General features: G+C 39.8%; 1 protein-coding gene across 1 annotated transcript; it reads right to left on the reverse strand.

Annotated features, from left to right (window-relative positions):
• Nucleotides 1–3,890: 3,890 nt before the first annotated feature.
• LOC117721694 (beta-defensin 40-like) lies at nt 3,891–6,778 on the reverse strand. Its single transcript, XM_034520495.1, has 2 exons — nt 6,718–6,778; nt 3,891–4,051 (listed from the first exon to the last, which is right to left on the reverse strand). Exons 1-2 carry the CDS (start codon nt 6,776–6,778, stop codon nt 3,891–3,893), a joined length of 222 nt encoding a protein of 73 aa, XP_034376386.1.
• Nucleotides 6,779–17,950: the final 11,172 nt, after the last annotated feature.

A 17,950-nucleotide genomic window follows, 5' to 3' on the forward strand; every position in this document is an offset into this window, starting at 1 on the left:
TAAGACACCATTGTCACGCGCACTTATTTTTGACTGACTCTCTTCCTTCTTTCTTTCCTCCATAGCCTTTCATCATTAATATTTGCCTTTTCACTTTCAGTATGTTTAATTTTGATCAACCTTCCCTCATCCCTGAACCTCCTCTTTAACCATCTCATGGTCCTCTTTCAAGATTCACAACCTATACTTAAACACATAACCATATGTATATGGAAGGATGCTTTTGATTTACTAATTTACATCCAAAACATGGCTTCCCTTCTCAGTCCCTTTCTTACAGAGTCTCCCCTTCCCTCTCTTCTTCTTCTCTGAGAGGCTAGGGCTCCCTGGGTATCCCCCTTCCCTACACATCAAGTGTCTGCTAGATTAGGTACATCACCTTCCACTGAAGCCAGCCAAGGCAGGCAGCCATGGAGACTGAGCTGCATGTCTGATACATATGTGCTGGAGTCCTTGCTCCAGACCATTTGCTCTTTGGTTGGTGACTCAGACTCTGAGAGCTCCCAGGGGTCCAGGTTAGTTGACTCTATTGGTCTTCCTGTGAGGTTCCCATCATCTTCAGGACCTTCTTCTAAAGTAGCAGACTTCCACCTGAGTTCTCTGAAAAATATTTATCCCTCTCCATATCCCTCCTCTACCCTGCCCTATATTTTCTAACCCAATCTAAACCTTTCTGTTCCATTATTCCCCCTTAATCTTTTACAGATGAGTTTCCTGTGCTGTCTCAAAAATTTCCAGAATTATCCATATTTGATGAATTCATAGATTCCAGAGAATACTGATGTAGCTCTTGTGGTGTTCAGAACACTGACCAGTGATAATACCTTAAGGGAGCCGGCATGTAATGACCAAGTATCTCGTATTTTGGAATACCTTTCAAACTAGCAAATGCAAGAAGAGTAGAGGTTTACTCATAGTGTCATTTGTCAAAATGGAGGCCTGAAAACATCATCTCGAGAAACCCACTTTCCAGGTGAATATTTGCATTATTGAAGGGAGACCTTCAATATCTACCACAAAGAGACTTGCCTCCAGTCTCAGATCTCCTCTGGCTCAGATCTGGGGGCATACTGAAGTTAGATGGGGAAGAGATGCGGGTAGATGTGACCATATTTTATTAATATTTGTATTAAATTTTAAAAATAAAAAAAAAGTTTTCAAAAAAAGACTATTCAGAATTGCATTATTTATTTGGAAGAATGTAATATTTAAATAGAAATCCATAATATAAAATTATTTAATCTGGCTTGTAGTAAGCAGTCATTTCCATTATCTCTGATATGACAGTTGAGATTCATTATCCCAATTTCTTATATATCGTCACAAGATATAGTCGCTCAGCTGCTACATATTTTGAGATCTTCCTGTCAAATTAAAAGTATGTATTCTATGGACAGTAGATTCTCATTTACTACAAGGCCCTGTAATGAGTAACCAGCTTTACTTCTTCATTGTTTCTATGAGTGTGACATTTCCACATGTGAATGTCTTCCTATGGTTGTGTGTGTGTGTGTGTGTGATGTTTGATGGATTGTATTTAGATTAATATACTCCAGAACCATCCATCTGCGTGCCACCAGCAGAAATCTATTATTTTTAATGTTGGAATGGTATTCTGGTATATACGTATTCTGAATTTTTCTTGTTACTTATTGAGTCAAGCTACATGATAGTTGATTAAATGTTTTGATTATTATGAATTAATATGATCTAGTGAATGAGTGCAGATATATCTTGTGCACATTTTCTTTCAGTTCTTTTGGGTATGTATCTATTGGTTTGAGGTCACAGTTGCATATAGCCCGGAAGTTGTTTTGAAGAACATTCACATGTGACAATATTTTATTAATATTTGTATTAAATTTTAAAAATTAAAATTTTTTTTCAAAAAAAGGACTCTTCAGAATCACATTATTTATTTGTAATGTGTATACAATAGTTACGTGGCTATTTCCTGCCAGGTGCAGTATGGAAGTAATCATCTATCTCTGCATCTTCATCTGCTGTCATCTGTTTTTCTGACGATGGTCTTTTCAGTAAGAGTGGGGTAGCATCTTATTTGGAAATTTGATTTCTCTAGTGAATAGTGGTGTTGAGCATCGTTTCATTGACAATGTCCAGGTTTTGGGCATTGTTTTAATTAGGTTCCTTTCTGCATTTCTCTGTATTGCCATATTTCCTACTATAATTAGGATGCTGCACAATTATTAAATATATGAATTACTTACTTTTGACTAGTTCCTGGTATTCTTCTTACTCAGTTCTCCACTTTCTTGTGAAAGAGCTTTTTAATTTGTTTTATCCTCATTTGCTTGTTTTCGTTATAAATGCACATTTTCCTTGGCTCGTAGTAGTAGAACTGTCTTTCTGAGCAATGTTGCAGAGACTTTTGTCCCATATTTCTTTATGTCTTATAGTCTGAGTTTTCACATTGAAGTCTTCAATCCATTATGTGTTGATTTTGTATAGAATATGAAACAAGAAGCTGAAAACGAAACCTAGGATTTCATCCTGTGAGTGGCTGAGTTAAAGGCTAGATTGATTTGTTGGATCATAATATGTCTATGATCACAATGAGGATATTAATTGGAAAACAATTTGATCCTAATACTAGACCTGAGGTAGGTGGAGTTGTTCTGTATCTAAATAATGAAGACCTTCAGTGAGATTACAAAGGCTTCTTGAGGTCTTCATACCTTTGAAAAAGGCTTACCTGTACGTCCATGTTTTTGGCGCACATAGGCCCATAGAGTCACCCTCTAACCACATCTGAGGAAATCTACCTTTCTTTGGCTTACTAAATGGTAATGATCACTTTTAAGTAAATGCCTTTCTTGTCCTGGGTTTCCTAGGACCTTCCCAGATCCCCCTGTACTTCAGCACACATAGAGGCCTCAACGTCTAACTGGTACATCAACGTGAATCATACTGGATTACTCATAAAGATGTGCTCTGTCTTTCCGAACATTGTTTTCACTTTTTGATTTATAGAAACTAACTTGGATATAATGTGTGAAAGTGAATTTTAAGGGCGTAGGGCGTTGAAACCCTTACCTGTAAATTCGGACCATGTACGATTTAATAATATAGTTTTAGTGAATAGATATTTTTACCTTTAATGTTGTATCTCAGTGATGTAGAAAGGACTCAAATTCTATGGTAGTCATTAGGATAGGCATCCAGAGCCCTGAGTATTCACTATATAAAAGGTAGCAGACTGTCTCTCCCCCCTCACGGTAGCACAGAGAATTACTCTTACTCTCTGCTCACTGACACTGGGAGCCTCCTATGTATAAAGTTTTTTTTTTTTTTGTTTTTTTTTTGTTTTTTTTTTTGTTTTTTTTTTTTTTCAGATTCATGTGAGAAACAAGTTAGTAGATTAAAGGTATAAGGCTATCAGTATCTTGAAGAGTCGCCAGAGTATCTGTTGGTCCCAACTTGGGGTGGGGATGTTGGCCACTGGACTGGGAAACACCAATACAATGACGGTATATGGATCCAAGTGTGGCAGGGACCTTGTGGCTTCATACAAATATGAAGGAGGCGGCAGGGTGATTGTGATGGATTTGTCTGAATGAGCCCTGACTGCATAAATTAATTTATGTAGAAGTGGCTCCACGCTCCTGCTCTCTACTTTTTCCACCTGAGTTAACTTCCTACTTGGAGTAAGATGGTCCTCAATGGTACATTTCTTGAAAAATCAAATGGAATCTCATTTGCTTAATTCTTGACAATATTGGTTTCTTGAGTAGATAGGGGTGTCTGGCCTGTTCTTCAGTGCAGGTGCCCTGATATACCCACATTTTCTTAACACAATGCAAATTTATAAAAGACTCATTTTATTATGACAAAGCTACATGTCAGGGTGCTTTTCTTTATTAAAGCAATGATTACTCATTGTTCACATTACTTCTGTCAAACCAACGACGTTTTTGGCAACAGCTGCCTTTTCCTTTGTAACAGGTGCTGATTGGAAGTAAAAACCATGGGCATTTGTGCACATGACAGTTGTTTTTTCCTTGGAGACATTTTATTGTGTCAAGGCCAGCAACTGCAAGAAAAGAACAGAAAACCCTCAGATTCTTGCTACAGCAGCAGTGATGTTTAGCATGCTTGATGAAGGCACAAGAAAATGAATTTCCGTATTTAAAGAAAAAAATTCCACAACTGATAATCTGGATGTCCAATAAAATATGAGCTGTCTTGAACTAACTTACCAGGGAGAGTCCCACAGCTCAGTAGCCATGTAGATTTGCGGTTATTACACTAGAAAGAGCAAATGGAGGATACTTTCTTATCTACTAATTTTGAGACAGGGTCTCACTCTATAAGTCTTACTGGCTTGGAAGTTATTATTTAGGTCAGACTGGCTCTGAATCACAGAAATGCTCTTTCCTCATTCTCTTAGATGCTGGAAGTAAAGGATGGACCACCATCTCTGGCTGTAGAACATCCGCATCACCACAAACTCTTCAGTGGGACAGCGGTGCCATGGTGGTGGGAGGAAATGGGGTGATGCTCTGTTTTCCCACTCCAGAACTTTCTCAGAGAAGCATCGTAGCCTAAGCCACTCACTTGCTCACACTAAATCCATCTTCTTGAGTTCTGTCTCATACCCTTTCTCTGCATTTTATAGGTTCTGACTTCCGCTGTGTATGATTGTTGAAAGAGCAATGACCTAAATCTAACATTGACCTCTACAATAATCATCCCAGTTAGATCCTCCAAAGGTGACCACCTCCAGGTTTTGTTTCCTTTTGTGGTGCTGTCTGTGCTGAGAAGATTCTAAGTGCATGTTTAGCATATTCTATGTTCCCTGGTGAAATACTTGCAGCTGATTGTTTGGTACTAGAACATGCAGTAACAATCAAGTTTTGAAAGCTCTTTGATAGAGAGCCACATTGTTTTGTTTGTTTGTTTTTCTTAGTGACATCATTAATCTAAATATTCCTATATGTGTTTTTCTTCTTTGTTTTTGATCAGTGTATTTGTTGTTTTAAATTATTAACTGGACAGAATTCAGAGTCACTTGAGAGATGGGCCTCTTTTACGCCTATGGGGGATTATCGTGATTGTGTTAATTGATGTGAGATGACCCATTTTAACTGTGGATGGGACCATTCCACAGGCAGGCATCATGGAATATATAAAATGGAGAAACCGAGGAAGCTTGCACTCATTTATTACTCTCTGATTTTTGACTGTGGCTTATTGTAGTTTCTTTTTCAGTTGCTATGAGGAATATTCTGACAAAAACAACTTATGAGACAAATGGCTTAGTTCATCATTATGAGGACATCAAGGTGACAGGAACTTGAAGTTAGTTGTCACAACCACAATCAAAAGCAGAGAGAGAGAGAGAGAGAGAGAGAGAGAGAGAGAGAGAGGGAGAGAGAGAGAGAGAGAGAACAAGAGAGCTTGCATGTCAGTGCTTAGCTCACTTTCTGCAGTCTTTTACAGTCCAGGCCCTAAACCCTGGAAATGGACATGTTTTCTTATCTCAGGTAATGCAACAAAGACACCTATAGATTATTCTAAGATTGTGCCAAGAAGACAACAGTATCATGTGGATGCCATGTGACCAACTACTTTAAGCTCCTATTGCCCTGGTTTCCCTGCCAATCTACTATATACTGAGCTTGGAGATAAATACATTTTCTCCTTTTTGTTGTTTTCCTGAATATTACATCATATCAAAAAAAAAATAAATGAAGGCAATTGCTAAGCAGAGGAAGATTGAACATAGTAGGATCGTTTTAAACCAAGCAGAGACTCAGAGCTCAGTTCAGTCAATGTCTGATCTGACAGAGGACAAATGTGAAGTCCATTGATTGCTCTTCACAGAGCAGAAAGTTCACAAAGACAGAACTGGGACCAGGACGGATTCTTCAGCCCCATTTTTATTCTCATTGTATCCAAGTACACCGCTAGATAACTACTGGATCCTGCTGCTCCATAAGAATTAATTTCTGGTTCTCCTTTACCAAGTTGTGTTTGTCACAAGAAAGAAGTGACTAGGGGCTTTCCCTGGAAGTAATTCAGTTACATTTCGAGTTCAAGACCTCCTTATGTAGTGATGACGGTCAACTTGATTCCTGATCTTGTGGACTGTGCTCTTGAGCTACTGATCACTAGTCATGTGATTGAGGTAAACTATTTATCCAAGAAATGGTGATTGCGACTCTCTTTTATTCACAAGGACATTGTGAGGAGTAAGTTAAAACGAGAGTCCTTGTACTTGATTCAAGGTTTATGCTTCCTGCACATGGCCTTTAATGCCCTGTCATCTGTCACCAAGTTACCTAATCTAAAACATCAAGTTCATATCGCTCATTAGCCAAGTGTACTGTGGTCATGTGTTAAATGGTCCTGTGAAAGATCGTTAAGGAGTGGGTGCCCATTTTCTGACAGAAATCTGGCCTCTCGGTGAACTGTGCCTTCCTGGGAGTAAGAAAGAATCTTTTCTACAAAGAGTATTTTCTAGATGACCATGACAAGAAGGGGGTTGAAGATCTTGGAAATCTCTTTGACTGGCTCTTCATTCTGGCCAGGTTCATTGCCTGACAACTAGGACAAAGGTTGAAGTCCCTGTTGCTAGTTGGCTACAGGCTTTTGAGTCTTGGAATGCTGTCTTACTGATGGCTCCTCAGATCCAAAACTAATTTTTCACCATTGTACCCAGCTCTGGTGAGGGGTCCAGCAGGTCTTGGTACTTACCTGGGTTGACCTGGAAGCTGGATAGAGAGACGATCAGCAGCAGAAAGCAGGAGATCGTCATGATTGTTGCACACGGAGCTAATTAGTCAGGGCTAGTATTGGAAAGCTTAGCTCAAAGATGAGCTTAGAACACAGAGTGCGTCTGTCCTAATAGAGAGGCAGGAATAAGTGACCTCAACGTTGAGCTTTAACGAGGGATGGCAATCCAGAGTGCCTGTCCAATAGCTAAGCTCTACAGTGTTTATTCTGAGGCATCTCAAATCCCGAGATCACTTTATCTCTGTTGCCTGGGCCTAGATTTTGCTCTCATCCTGGAAATGCTAAGTTCTATTTACCTAAACAGGACTCATAAAGGCTCCATAGGAAACTCAGACAACTTCTTTAAACTATGTTCATTGTTGGGTTTTAAAACTTATCGTAGTTACACATTGGTTGGCTTCACTCACAGTTTGTACCCTGGTTGCTTTACAGTGAAGAACATGGATAGGAGGCAGAGGGAGGTGTCTTCCCCAGACTCTCATATTTTTATGATTTAAATGCCATCATTTAAAACATATGGTAGATATATCACAACCTTTTAGAGGGAAACAGACCATGAAAAATGTCCATGTCTGGGCTGGAGAGATGGCTCAGTGGTTAAAGAGCAGTGACTGCACTTCCAGAGTTCCTGAGTTCAAAACCCAGCAACCACATGGTGGCTCACAACCATCTGTAATGAGATCTGATGCCCTCTTGTGGTGTGTCTGAAGACAGCTACAGTGTACTCATATATAATAAATAAATAAAATCTTAAAAAAAAAAAATGTCCATGTCTGTAGGTAAAAACTGGCTGGGGAGCCGCAGGGTTCCTCACACCAGGCTGTGTGTAGTTGTCTGGGAATGCCCTGGGTTCCTCCAGCTGGAAGTTAGGCCCCGCTGCTCACTAAAGGCTCCTCACGGCGCGGCCCCAACACACAAGAAAGTCCATTTTGGGTTTCCAAAACGGGTTTATTGGCATGACGATGGTGGATGGATCTGGATACACCCTCCCCCCACCCCCCTCAAACCTAGGGCAGACCTGAGTTAAATAGGGAAAGAGAGAGGGGGGAGGGACTGGGGAGGAATGCTTATTTGGCTCCACCCTCTGGCCTTCAGGTACCTCATTAGTATGTAAATCTCTCTAGGGTATGGGGCCTGTTCATCACACCCTCCACCTGAGTTTGTGACTGAAGGGTGCTGGTTGAATGTAGATTAGACCTTGTGTCAGGAGCCTGGGTTCTGGGGGCGTGGCCAAACCCACAACCCAAGAACCAGGATACCCTTCCATGGCCCCACACATGTCTATCAAGAATTTGCTACAAATGTAACATTCTAAACCCTAATCAGAGCCAACTAAAGGAAAGGTGGAAACCAGGAGCCTGGCTCCTGCCTACATTTCTTTCAACCCTTGTTCCTATAACATAAAGCTGTCTATGCAGAGACAGTACCAGACAGTTATCACAGATATTTAAGTACCAAAATATTAAATATTAAATATTAAAATATTTATTTTTGATTCCCTTACAGGATACTCTTTACTAACTGAGGTGGCCAGCTGTTGATATTGTCCAATGTCACCCATATATACAGGCGACTAAGACTCATAGTGCTGTTGGTTCCTGAGTATAAATGTTCTCACTGACCACAGAATCAGACCCTTTCTGACTGTGGATCAAAAATGGCCACACTCTGGTTTTGGCTCTTTTCTGTCTTGTAGTGTAAAATACTTCACCCTCTTCTTAACTTTAGGTTGTATGAAAGACTATGTGGTTTTCCTTAAGACTCTTTCTTACTGTCTCTTGGACTGATTCTCTTAGGAATCATTTCCTGCTCTCTTTCACTCCTGCTATCTGTGGATTAGTAGTAAGATCTGGAAAGTCAACTAGATTCAATGTCATCTGCGGACAAGAGTGTTTCGTAGCACGTTTGTGTCCTCCCCTGTCTCTCACAAGAAGAAGTACAGTGCCTTTATCTCTTAGTAAGCTGAGGCTGATCCTCTGGTGTGGCTTGTCTTAGCATACTCCTCTATTCTTCCACTGTAGGGTGAACTTTTTATAGACTGGCCTCATAACAATCTGATAATTTTTTATGTTGGTGATTACATTCAGAGCTGCAAAATGATCCTGGCTCTTTACTTCTTTGGTGTCTACTTACTATGAAAAGTTTTAATAGAGATGGAATGCAGATAATGATGCTAAGTTATACAGAGAGATCCATATCAAGTAACCATGTTCATCATGGTACATGTTCCTTTTGAAACAGCATATCAGTATGGTGATAGGATATTCATTAGACATTTCATAGAGGGGTGTTTGTAGGAAAAATAATTATAGTTTTGTTGTGTTGGAAAAATGTCCTGATCTTGCATTTATATGATGAATATTTTGCTGACATGCTGTGTTTCTCTTATAGCTGTGACAACTCAGGGAAAGATGGGAGTATTTTGGCTTATAGTTTGAGAGACACAGTCTGTGATAGCATAGAGGGTGTTGATGAAGGAGCATGTAATCACATTAAATCCACAGTCAAGAAACACAGAAGGGACCAGAGAAAGGCTCTGTTGGGGACAATGATTGTTGAGTAAGCACAAGGGCCTAGGTTTGTACCTTCAGCGCCCCTTGAAAGCTGTGTATGGACTTATTCGCCTTGCTTGTGACCCCACTGCTAGGAGGAGGTGGGTTGTATGACAAGAATTATTGGGACTTGCTGGCTAACAGCTTCACCCAAACAAACAATTAACAAGCAAGCAAAGAAACAAACAATGAGCTCAGATTCAGTGAGAGCTTTTGGAAGAAAAGCAGAGTGTGATAGAGTAGGAGGGTTATTGTTTTTCTCTGGGATCTGTGACTTAACATAGGTGCCAGACATGCAACACACGTACATACATTGCAACACAGACACACAACAGGCAGGAAAAGGATTGTATTATTAGATTTCAAGTCCTACTTCTAGCAACATTTCTTCTTCTGTGAGCCTTTCCTCATGATTAACTGCGAACCCTCTCATCATATAGGCCACTTGACATACTGTAATGCAAAGTGTATTCATTCCAGCTTCAACTTTTTTATCCTGTTTAACAGTGCATACACTGCCCAAAAGTTCAACCTTCACGTTTCTTTTGAGATACAAGGCAATCTCTAATATATGAGCCCCTGTAAAATAATAAAAACAAATGACATCATCGCAGAGTTCAATGGTACTGGATAAATGTTCTCTTTGTAAAAGGGAGGGAGAAGAATGGGTGCACAACAAGGAGAATGTGCTGAAGAAAGATGAAACCTCAGCCTGAGTGAACTTCAAAACTAATGGAGCCCGGTGGATAGGAAAACCAATCATTGTCACAACAGGTGAAAAGGCTAAATAAAAATCAGGCAAATGCCGAGTGAGAACAGAAGTTATTGATTTTTCTTAGATACATATCCTAGCAAGAACAGTATAGCATAAAACATTTCTATAATTTTATCTGTCATATGATCACACATCCTGCGTTCTTACGGCAATCATCTTCTTAGGTACCTGCGGTAGAAATGAATATTGAAGTGAACAGTGGAAACATGACATTGTCTCAAGGGGACAAAAGAACAGAAATAAATCGGTGTTAGAAACATGCCACTGAGGGCTCACAGCACATTTGTATGAGGAAGGCAAACCCAACAGTAAGTGGAGGCTACAGGTAAGAAAGAGAAATAAACGAGTCAATGAAAAAGCTAAAACCAACCCTTCTCAAGTTCTCCTTACGTTCATAGAACTTTTCACTTACTTACGTGAAAATTTGAATCAAAGCAAAACGACAAGTGTTTCCAATGAAACCATGCCCTACCCAAATATTAATATGTTTTATTTTTGTTCACTTTGTTTATTGTTGAGAATATCACACATTCATCTATATTTCTAAATTGTTGTTTTTGTTATATATGTAGCAATCTTATACACACATATATAAACAACAATAATGCTTAATTATGTAAAGACAACCGAGTGAGTTAATTTAGTGTTATTTGTATGTACATAATTTTGGGGCTTCCCACTTGGTACCAGATAACCAATTTCGGGCTCATCCCTGGGGAAGCATAATAGTCCATCTCTTTGTAATTATTAGGAGCTTGTAATCCTTTGTACATGGGTGGAGTCTCAAGATTTTCCTCTTCCATTTTAGTATATCTATTAATGTTGTAATTGTTCAGTTCTGATTTTGTATAACCATATGATTGAGGTATCATAAGTGTAGCTTCCCGGTCATTTCTAGAAGATACTAACAGTCAACTTCTGGGCCTTAGCAATCTACTGCAATGATCACAGGGCCATAGATATAGGAGTTGTGCTATAGATATATCCTATTGATGCGAAAAATCCCACAATAAACTGTCCCCTGTATTTTGACTACTTGATGTTTTCTGAGATAATCTCTGCTGCAAAGAGAAGCTTCTTTTATGAGAACCGAGAGCTGCACTTACCTGTGGATATAAGGATAGCATATAAAATGCAGTTAGAAATTATGCCGACTCATAGTAAGTCGGCAGAAGTAGGTACTCCTCTAAGATCCATGACTTCAACAGCCCAGATAGTTTGCTAGGTTTCTAGTACCTTGCATGGATTGCTTCCAGTTGATTCAGTCTTACGCCATTAGAGAGCTTCTGGTTACCACCAAGATATGCATGCCACTATTACATCTTTAGCAGTATCTTTCAAGACTGTACCTAACCCGAGACTCCTCTTTCAAAACTCGTCTTCATAGTACCACAAAGTATTATGCAAGCTGTCAGAGGGGAATTTGTCAATAGTTCTACCTAGCAACAATACGTATGAAACACATGGAATGTGTGCTGATCAAATCTACTCAAAAATTCTTCTCCTTGAACTCCTTTTACAACTCATCAACCACTTTGCCTTCCCAACTTTGTGTGCTCACTAAAAAAAAATGGACTGACGACTGATTATATCTGCCTAGACAGCGTAATCAGCCCTTAATAATTCTGCAGCACTAAGGTCTGTCAGATGATCCTGGGCCAGAAGGCGGAAGAACAGATGCTCCAATGTTTTGTAGTAGAGGGAGTGTCCAGGTGTTCAGCAGTCTCTATAAATTGGCTAAGTTTTAGAAGCTATGCTTTGTGCTTCCCACAATTATAGTTAACTCAGTCATTCTGGATTTCTGACGGGGTTGAAAACTTATAGCCTCATAGCCAATCCTGGCTATTTACCTTGAGAGAAAAGATTTGAGTGGATGGTTTTCAGCTGACATTCATTCTAAAGCCAAGGAAAAAGCCAGGTTCAGAACTAAGTGTTTTAGTTAGGATAGATGACAGAGGTTCTGGTTAGTCAACAAAATGTTGGACTGGGTATTAGGACTATCTTGTACCTCACTGGTACAAATTGGCATAATTATGCTCTAATTGTATTTTGAGAGAAAAGTTTTATTTTAACAGGAAGGGTGATATGTAGGAGGAGCTAAGGTGGGAGGAGTACTGAGAGGAAGAGAAGGAATAAGGAGAGGAGGAGAAGAAGGAGAGGAGAAGCTAGGTGATGAGAGAGAGGAAGAGGGGGGAGACAGGGAGGCAGATGTTCACGTGTCTCCACCAGTCAAAGATAGTTGATATATCTAGGTTGGGTAGTGGGTTACACCTCTGATTGAGCATTACCAAATTTATAAAGCCTTTGATTAACATTTTTTAAAAAAAATGTTTAAGTGCAAAAAGGAAAAGGGGGCATGGGATAGGGGTTTTCTAAGGGGTGGGGGGAATGGGGAAAGGGGATGGCATCTGAAGTGTAACTAAAATATCCAATTAAAAAATGGACTGAGTTCACTTAGTGTTGCCTCTGTGTATATGGGGATATGTAGAATTAAATATTTAAATAAAATCCCATCATGGGGTTTCCACTACCCACCCCAATGCTTTGTGTTCCTGAATGAAAGACACACACACACACACACACACACACACACAAAAAAAAAAACCTTTATATTTTGATATGCCTTAAATAGTGTAACAGCTGGGCCACTTCCTAACCTCCTCGTAGTTAATCCACCTCTGGCTGATAATCCTGAGTTATTACTTAAACTAAATTCTACACTCTATTGTGGCTGCCCTGGACCTAGAGGGCTGCCCAACTGGGCTGTCCTCTCCTGGCTCCTTCACATGCAGGCTATGTTCCCTGTCCTCCACTATTTTCTGGCATGGAGTCTCTCTTCCTTCTCCCAACATAGTGAATCTCCTTTTCCCCCTCTGCGTCCCAAGCCCAGGATTCCTAAAAGTCCTGCTTTTCCCCTGCCCAGCCATTGGATATTATTTTTTTTTATTGACCAATCAGAACTAATTGGAGGCAGGGTCCCTCAGTGTCTTACATGCAGACAGTCATGTAAGCAATTTTGGAGACCAAAATTAACATTATAATACAAGTAGCATTAGGCCAAACCCACTATACAGGTATAGGGCCATCCACCACAGCATGGGTACAGGAACTATTTCTATGCTGATATTTTGACAGTCTTGATCTTGTCTTAGGTTTTTATCCACAGCTTCTGTGAGTTCGATTGTCAGAGGCTCTGTCATGTTAAGAAAATATCTTTTTCCTGTAGATGTCTTCTACCTTTACTCTTAAATTTTTTTCTTGCCCCCTTGAGTTGCTTTGGCCAACATAGATTCATGTGTTCGAATTCTTGGCCACAAGGCATGGAACTCTTAGGAGGTGTGGCCTTATTGGAAGACTTTTGTCATTGTGTAGGTGGACTTTGTGATTCTATGCTTAATCTCTGCCCAGTGTGGAATTCTAGTCTTTTCCAAGCTACTTTCAGATCAATATGTAGCATTCTTGACTCCTATAACACCAGGTTTGCCTGTATGATACCATACTTCCCACCATAATGATATCAGACTAAACCTCTGAAACTGTAAGACATCCCCAATTAAATTTTGGCCTTTACATGAGTTTCCTTGGTCATGGTGTCTGTTCCCAGCAACAAAACCCTAACTAAGACAGAAGTTGTTACCAGGTACTGGGGTATTGCTTTGATAGGCCTGACTGTTTTTATTGGAAGGAATATGAACTGTGGGTTTGAAAATCATTTGAATGATTTACGTGGGACTTAATAGGCTATCTTAGTAGGAACGTGGAAGGCAGTGGTGTTGGGGGAAATTTGAATTGTGGAGGGGCCTGGCTCAAGAGGTTTTCAAGGAGAAGCATTTTAGTATGTTGCCTAGAGACTGTTCTTGTAATAATTTTGAAAAAAATGTAGCTGCTTTCCCCCTTGTCCAAAGAGTCTGCCTGAAGTTAATGTGAAGAGATTTAGGTTAATTGCAATCTCAAAGAGAATCTCAAAGTAACCTAGTTTAGACTCTAGGCTGGTGGTTCAATGTTATGAAGAGCATTTTGCTCAAGCATAGCAAGCTTGGAAAAGAAAAATATAAAATGTATGGTTCAAGTAATGGGGTACCAGGAAGTGGATTGGAGCAAAATCCTACATACAAGGATAAATTAAGAAGAATTGAGAGAGTGTTACCTTGGGACAAGATCCTTCCCAGGCAAGCTTATTGTTTATGTTTTTGCAGCTTTATGAGGTATAGTTATATCATGTTAGGCACTATTATGACATGATTATTATTTTCATTTAGAAACATAATTTCCTATGAAATTGACCAGGTATGTACTGCAATGGATTGTCTCTGTTGTCAACTTGACTACATCTGGAATGAACTGCGATCCAGAAAGGAAGGGTGCAATTGTGATCCAGATCCTGAAGCATAGTGGCCATGCTTATAAAGACCTTGTGAAAAGAAATTAAAGAAAAATTTGGGTTCAAGTGAGGAACCTTTAATCCTAGCACTGTAGAAACAGAGGCATGCAGATTTCTCACAAGTTCAAAGTCGGTCTACAGAGCAAGTTCCAGGAAAACAAAGCTTAGGCAGTGAAGAATTCAGTGAAAACAGAAAGCTGGTGAAGATGTAATAGACCACGGGGGGGTGGGGGGGGTATGGTCCAGCCCCAGGAAGCAGCTTCAGTCATGTGGCTCTTGCTTTAAAGTCAAGAGTAGAAGGGGTTACTGGGACAATTGATGCTGGTTAGCTGGAACAAAAAAAAAAAAAAAAAAATAGCAGTGATTAAGAAGAGACCATCATCACTGACATGAAATTTTCTGGGAAGTGTTATCTGAGAGCATAAAGAAGCTGTGTTCCAGAGATAAACATCTTGTTCGTAGCCTGGTGATTTAAGAATCACTCAGGTGGTAATGGTTTCGAAGGTATGAAGGCATCATGGAGAGCAGCTGAGCCTTGGCACTGGGGAGAGGCCAGGCAAGGCCAATGGTGAAGTTACAGCCTCGGTGGCAGTTGAAGGTGAGGCTTGGCACCATGACACATATGGAAGAGAGGATATTAGTGAAAGCTCAGCCTAGTTGTAGCAGAAGATTCCAGTGTTGCAGAGATGCCAGTACCACAGGATGACCACTAAGAGAGCAGCAGCACTGGAGTTGAACCTCTGGAGTCTAGAACACAAGGTGTGTTTGCTGCAGAGGGCAGTGGTAGAGAAGTGACCTGCCCTTTGGAGGAGCCCAGAAGATGATGTGTGGATCCTGGATCCTAGACATTGGACATTGACTTATTTATACTATTACAGTTTAATTTTGCTTGGTCCAGATTGTGACTGTGCCCTGGATCTCTCGTCTTGAAGAAGGTATTTAATTCAACCTTAGCATTTGCAGTTGCCCACAGCTGAAAGACCTTGAACTTTTAAAAGAGATTTTTGGATTGTTAGAGACGTGGGATATTTTAAACAGATTGAAATTTTAATATGCTTTAATACGTAAAGGCTGTTAGACTTTTAAGGTTGTTTTATGTTTTTAATGTGAGAACTTGGGGATGAATAGGAAAGGAAGGGTTCTAGCTCAATAGTGACGTGTCTGTGTTTCAAGTTCACAACGGGTCAGTTGTACTGGCTGGTTTTGTGTGTCAACTTGACACAAGTTAGAGTAACCAGAGAGGAAGGAGCCTCAGATGAGAAAATGCCTCCATGAGATCCAGCTGTAAGGCATTTTTCTCAATTAGTGATCCATGAGGAAGGGCCCAGCTCATGGTGGGTGGTGCCATTACTGGGCTGGTGGTCCTGGGTTCTGTAAGAAAGCAGGCTGAGCAAGGCATGGGAAGCAAGCCAGTAAGCAGCACGCTTTCGTAGTTGGTCTTTGTATCAGCTTCTGATTCCAGGTTTCAGCCCTGTTTAGTTCCTGTCTGACTTCCTCCAATGATCTGGAAGTGTCAGCCAAATAAACCCTTTCCTCCTCAACTTGCTTTTTGGTGGTGTTTGTTTGCAGCAATAAAAACCCTAACAAAGACATCATTGTCATGCACACTTTTTTTGGTTGATCCTCTTCTGCCTTTCTTCCCTTCATAACCTTTCATGGTTAATACTTTCCTTATCACTCCACTTTCAGTATGTCTCATTCTAATCAACCTTCACTTTTCTTTAACCATCTCATGGTTCTCTATGTAGCTCCTACAACCTATATGTAAACCTATAGCCACAGATAGATGCAGAGTGATGCTTCTGAAGCAGCAGGCTTGTACCCGAGTTCTCTGAAAAATCTTTATCCTCTCCATATCCCTCTATGTTTTCTAACCCAATTCAAACCTTCCTGTTCCATTATTTCCCCTTAATCTTGTACAGATGAGTTTTCTGTATTGTCTCAAAAACTCTGGAATTATCTATATTTGATGAAGTCATAGGTGTCAAGGACTCTAGAGAAAACTGACACAGCTCTAGCAGTGTGCAGAGCAATGACCAGTGTTAATACCTTAAGGAGGTCTGTATGTGATGACCAAGTATCTCATAACTTTGGAAGACTTGTAAGAAGATTAGAGGTCTGCTCCTAGTTCATGTACCAAAATAAAAACCTGAAAACATCACCTCGGAAAATCCATTTTCTGGGAAAATATTTGGAGAACTGAATGGTAAAATTCAGTATTTACCCCCAAGAGACTTGCCTTTGGTATCAGATCTTCTATGGCTCAGATTTGCAGGTATAGTGCAGTTAGAAGTGGATGGATCGGGGTAGGTGTAACCATATTTTATAATATACATGCATTAAATTAAAAGGCTCAGAATTGCATGCTTGATTGGAAGAATGCAATAGCTTAATGTAAATTCATAGTATAGAATTAATTACTAAATCAAGATTACTGTAGCAGTTGTCGTCATTGTCTAGACTGTGACCTTGAGATTCATTATCCCAATTGTCTTGTATCATCACCGCACATATTCACTCAGCTGCCACATATTTTGTGATATTTCTCCTGTCTGATTTAAAGATTACATTTTTAGGGCCACTAGCTTCTCACTTTGTACATATCCCTGCAATTAGTAACTAATGTTTCTCATTCATTGTTTCTATGAGTGTGACATTTCCACATGTGAATGCCTTCCTATGGTTGTGTCTGTGTGTGTGCGTTTGTGCATGTGTGTGTGTGTGTGTGTGTGTGTGTGATATCTGACAGATTTCATTTAGGTTAATATACTCCAGAACCATTCATCTGCTTGGCACTGGCAGAAATCTATTATTTTTAATGTTGGAATGGTATTTGGGTATATATGTAGTCCACATTTTTCTTGTTCCTTATTCAATCAAGCTACACTGAGGTCGATTACATGTTTTTATTATTGCGAATTATTATGATCTAGTGAATGAGTGTAGATATATTTTGGGCATATTTTCTTTCAGCTCTTTTTGAGTATGTACGTATTGGTTCAAGGCTACGACAGTGGCATATAGCCCAGCAGTTGTTCTGAGGGCATCCACATGAGAGCTAATGTTTACACAATAGTTGTGCCAATATTCCCTGCCAGGAACGGTGTGAAAATGATCATCAACTTGTGCATCTTCTTCTAATATCGTTCTGTTTCTCTGATGTTGGTCTTTTTAATAAAAGTGAGATACCCTCTCATTTGGGTTTTAATATTTATTTCTCTAGTGATTAGTGATGCCAAACATTGTTTCATTGACAGCTGTCATTTGAACATCAGTCTATGAATAAATATGTCCAGGTTCTTTGGCATTGCTTTAATTGGGTTCCTTTCTATGTTTCTCTGTATTGCCTTATTTCCTACTATAACTAGGATGCTGCACACTTATTAGAAATATGAATTACTTACTTTTCACTAGCTCCTGGCAGTGTTTTTACTCTGTTGTCTCCTTTCTTGTGCAAAAACATTTTTAGGTTTGGTATATGCTCAT

This window comes from Arvicanthis niloticus, chromosome 16 (genome assembly GCF_011762505.2).
Source record: "Arvicanthis niloticus isolate mArvNil1 chromosome 16, mArvNil1.pat.X, whole genome shotgun sequence".
NCBI lineage: Eukaryota > Metazoa > Chordata > Mammalia > Rodentia > Muridae > Arvicanthis > Arvicanthis niloticus.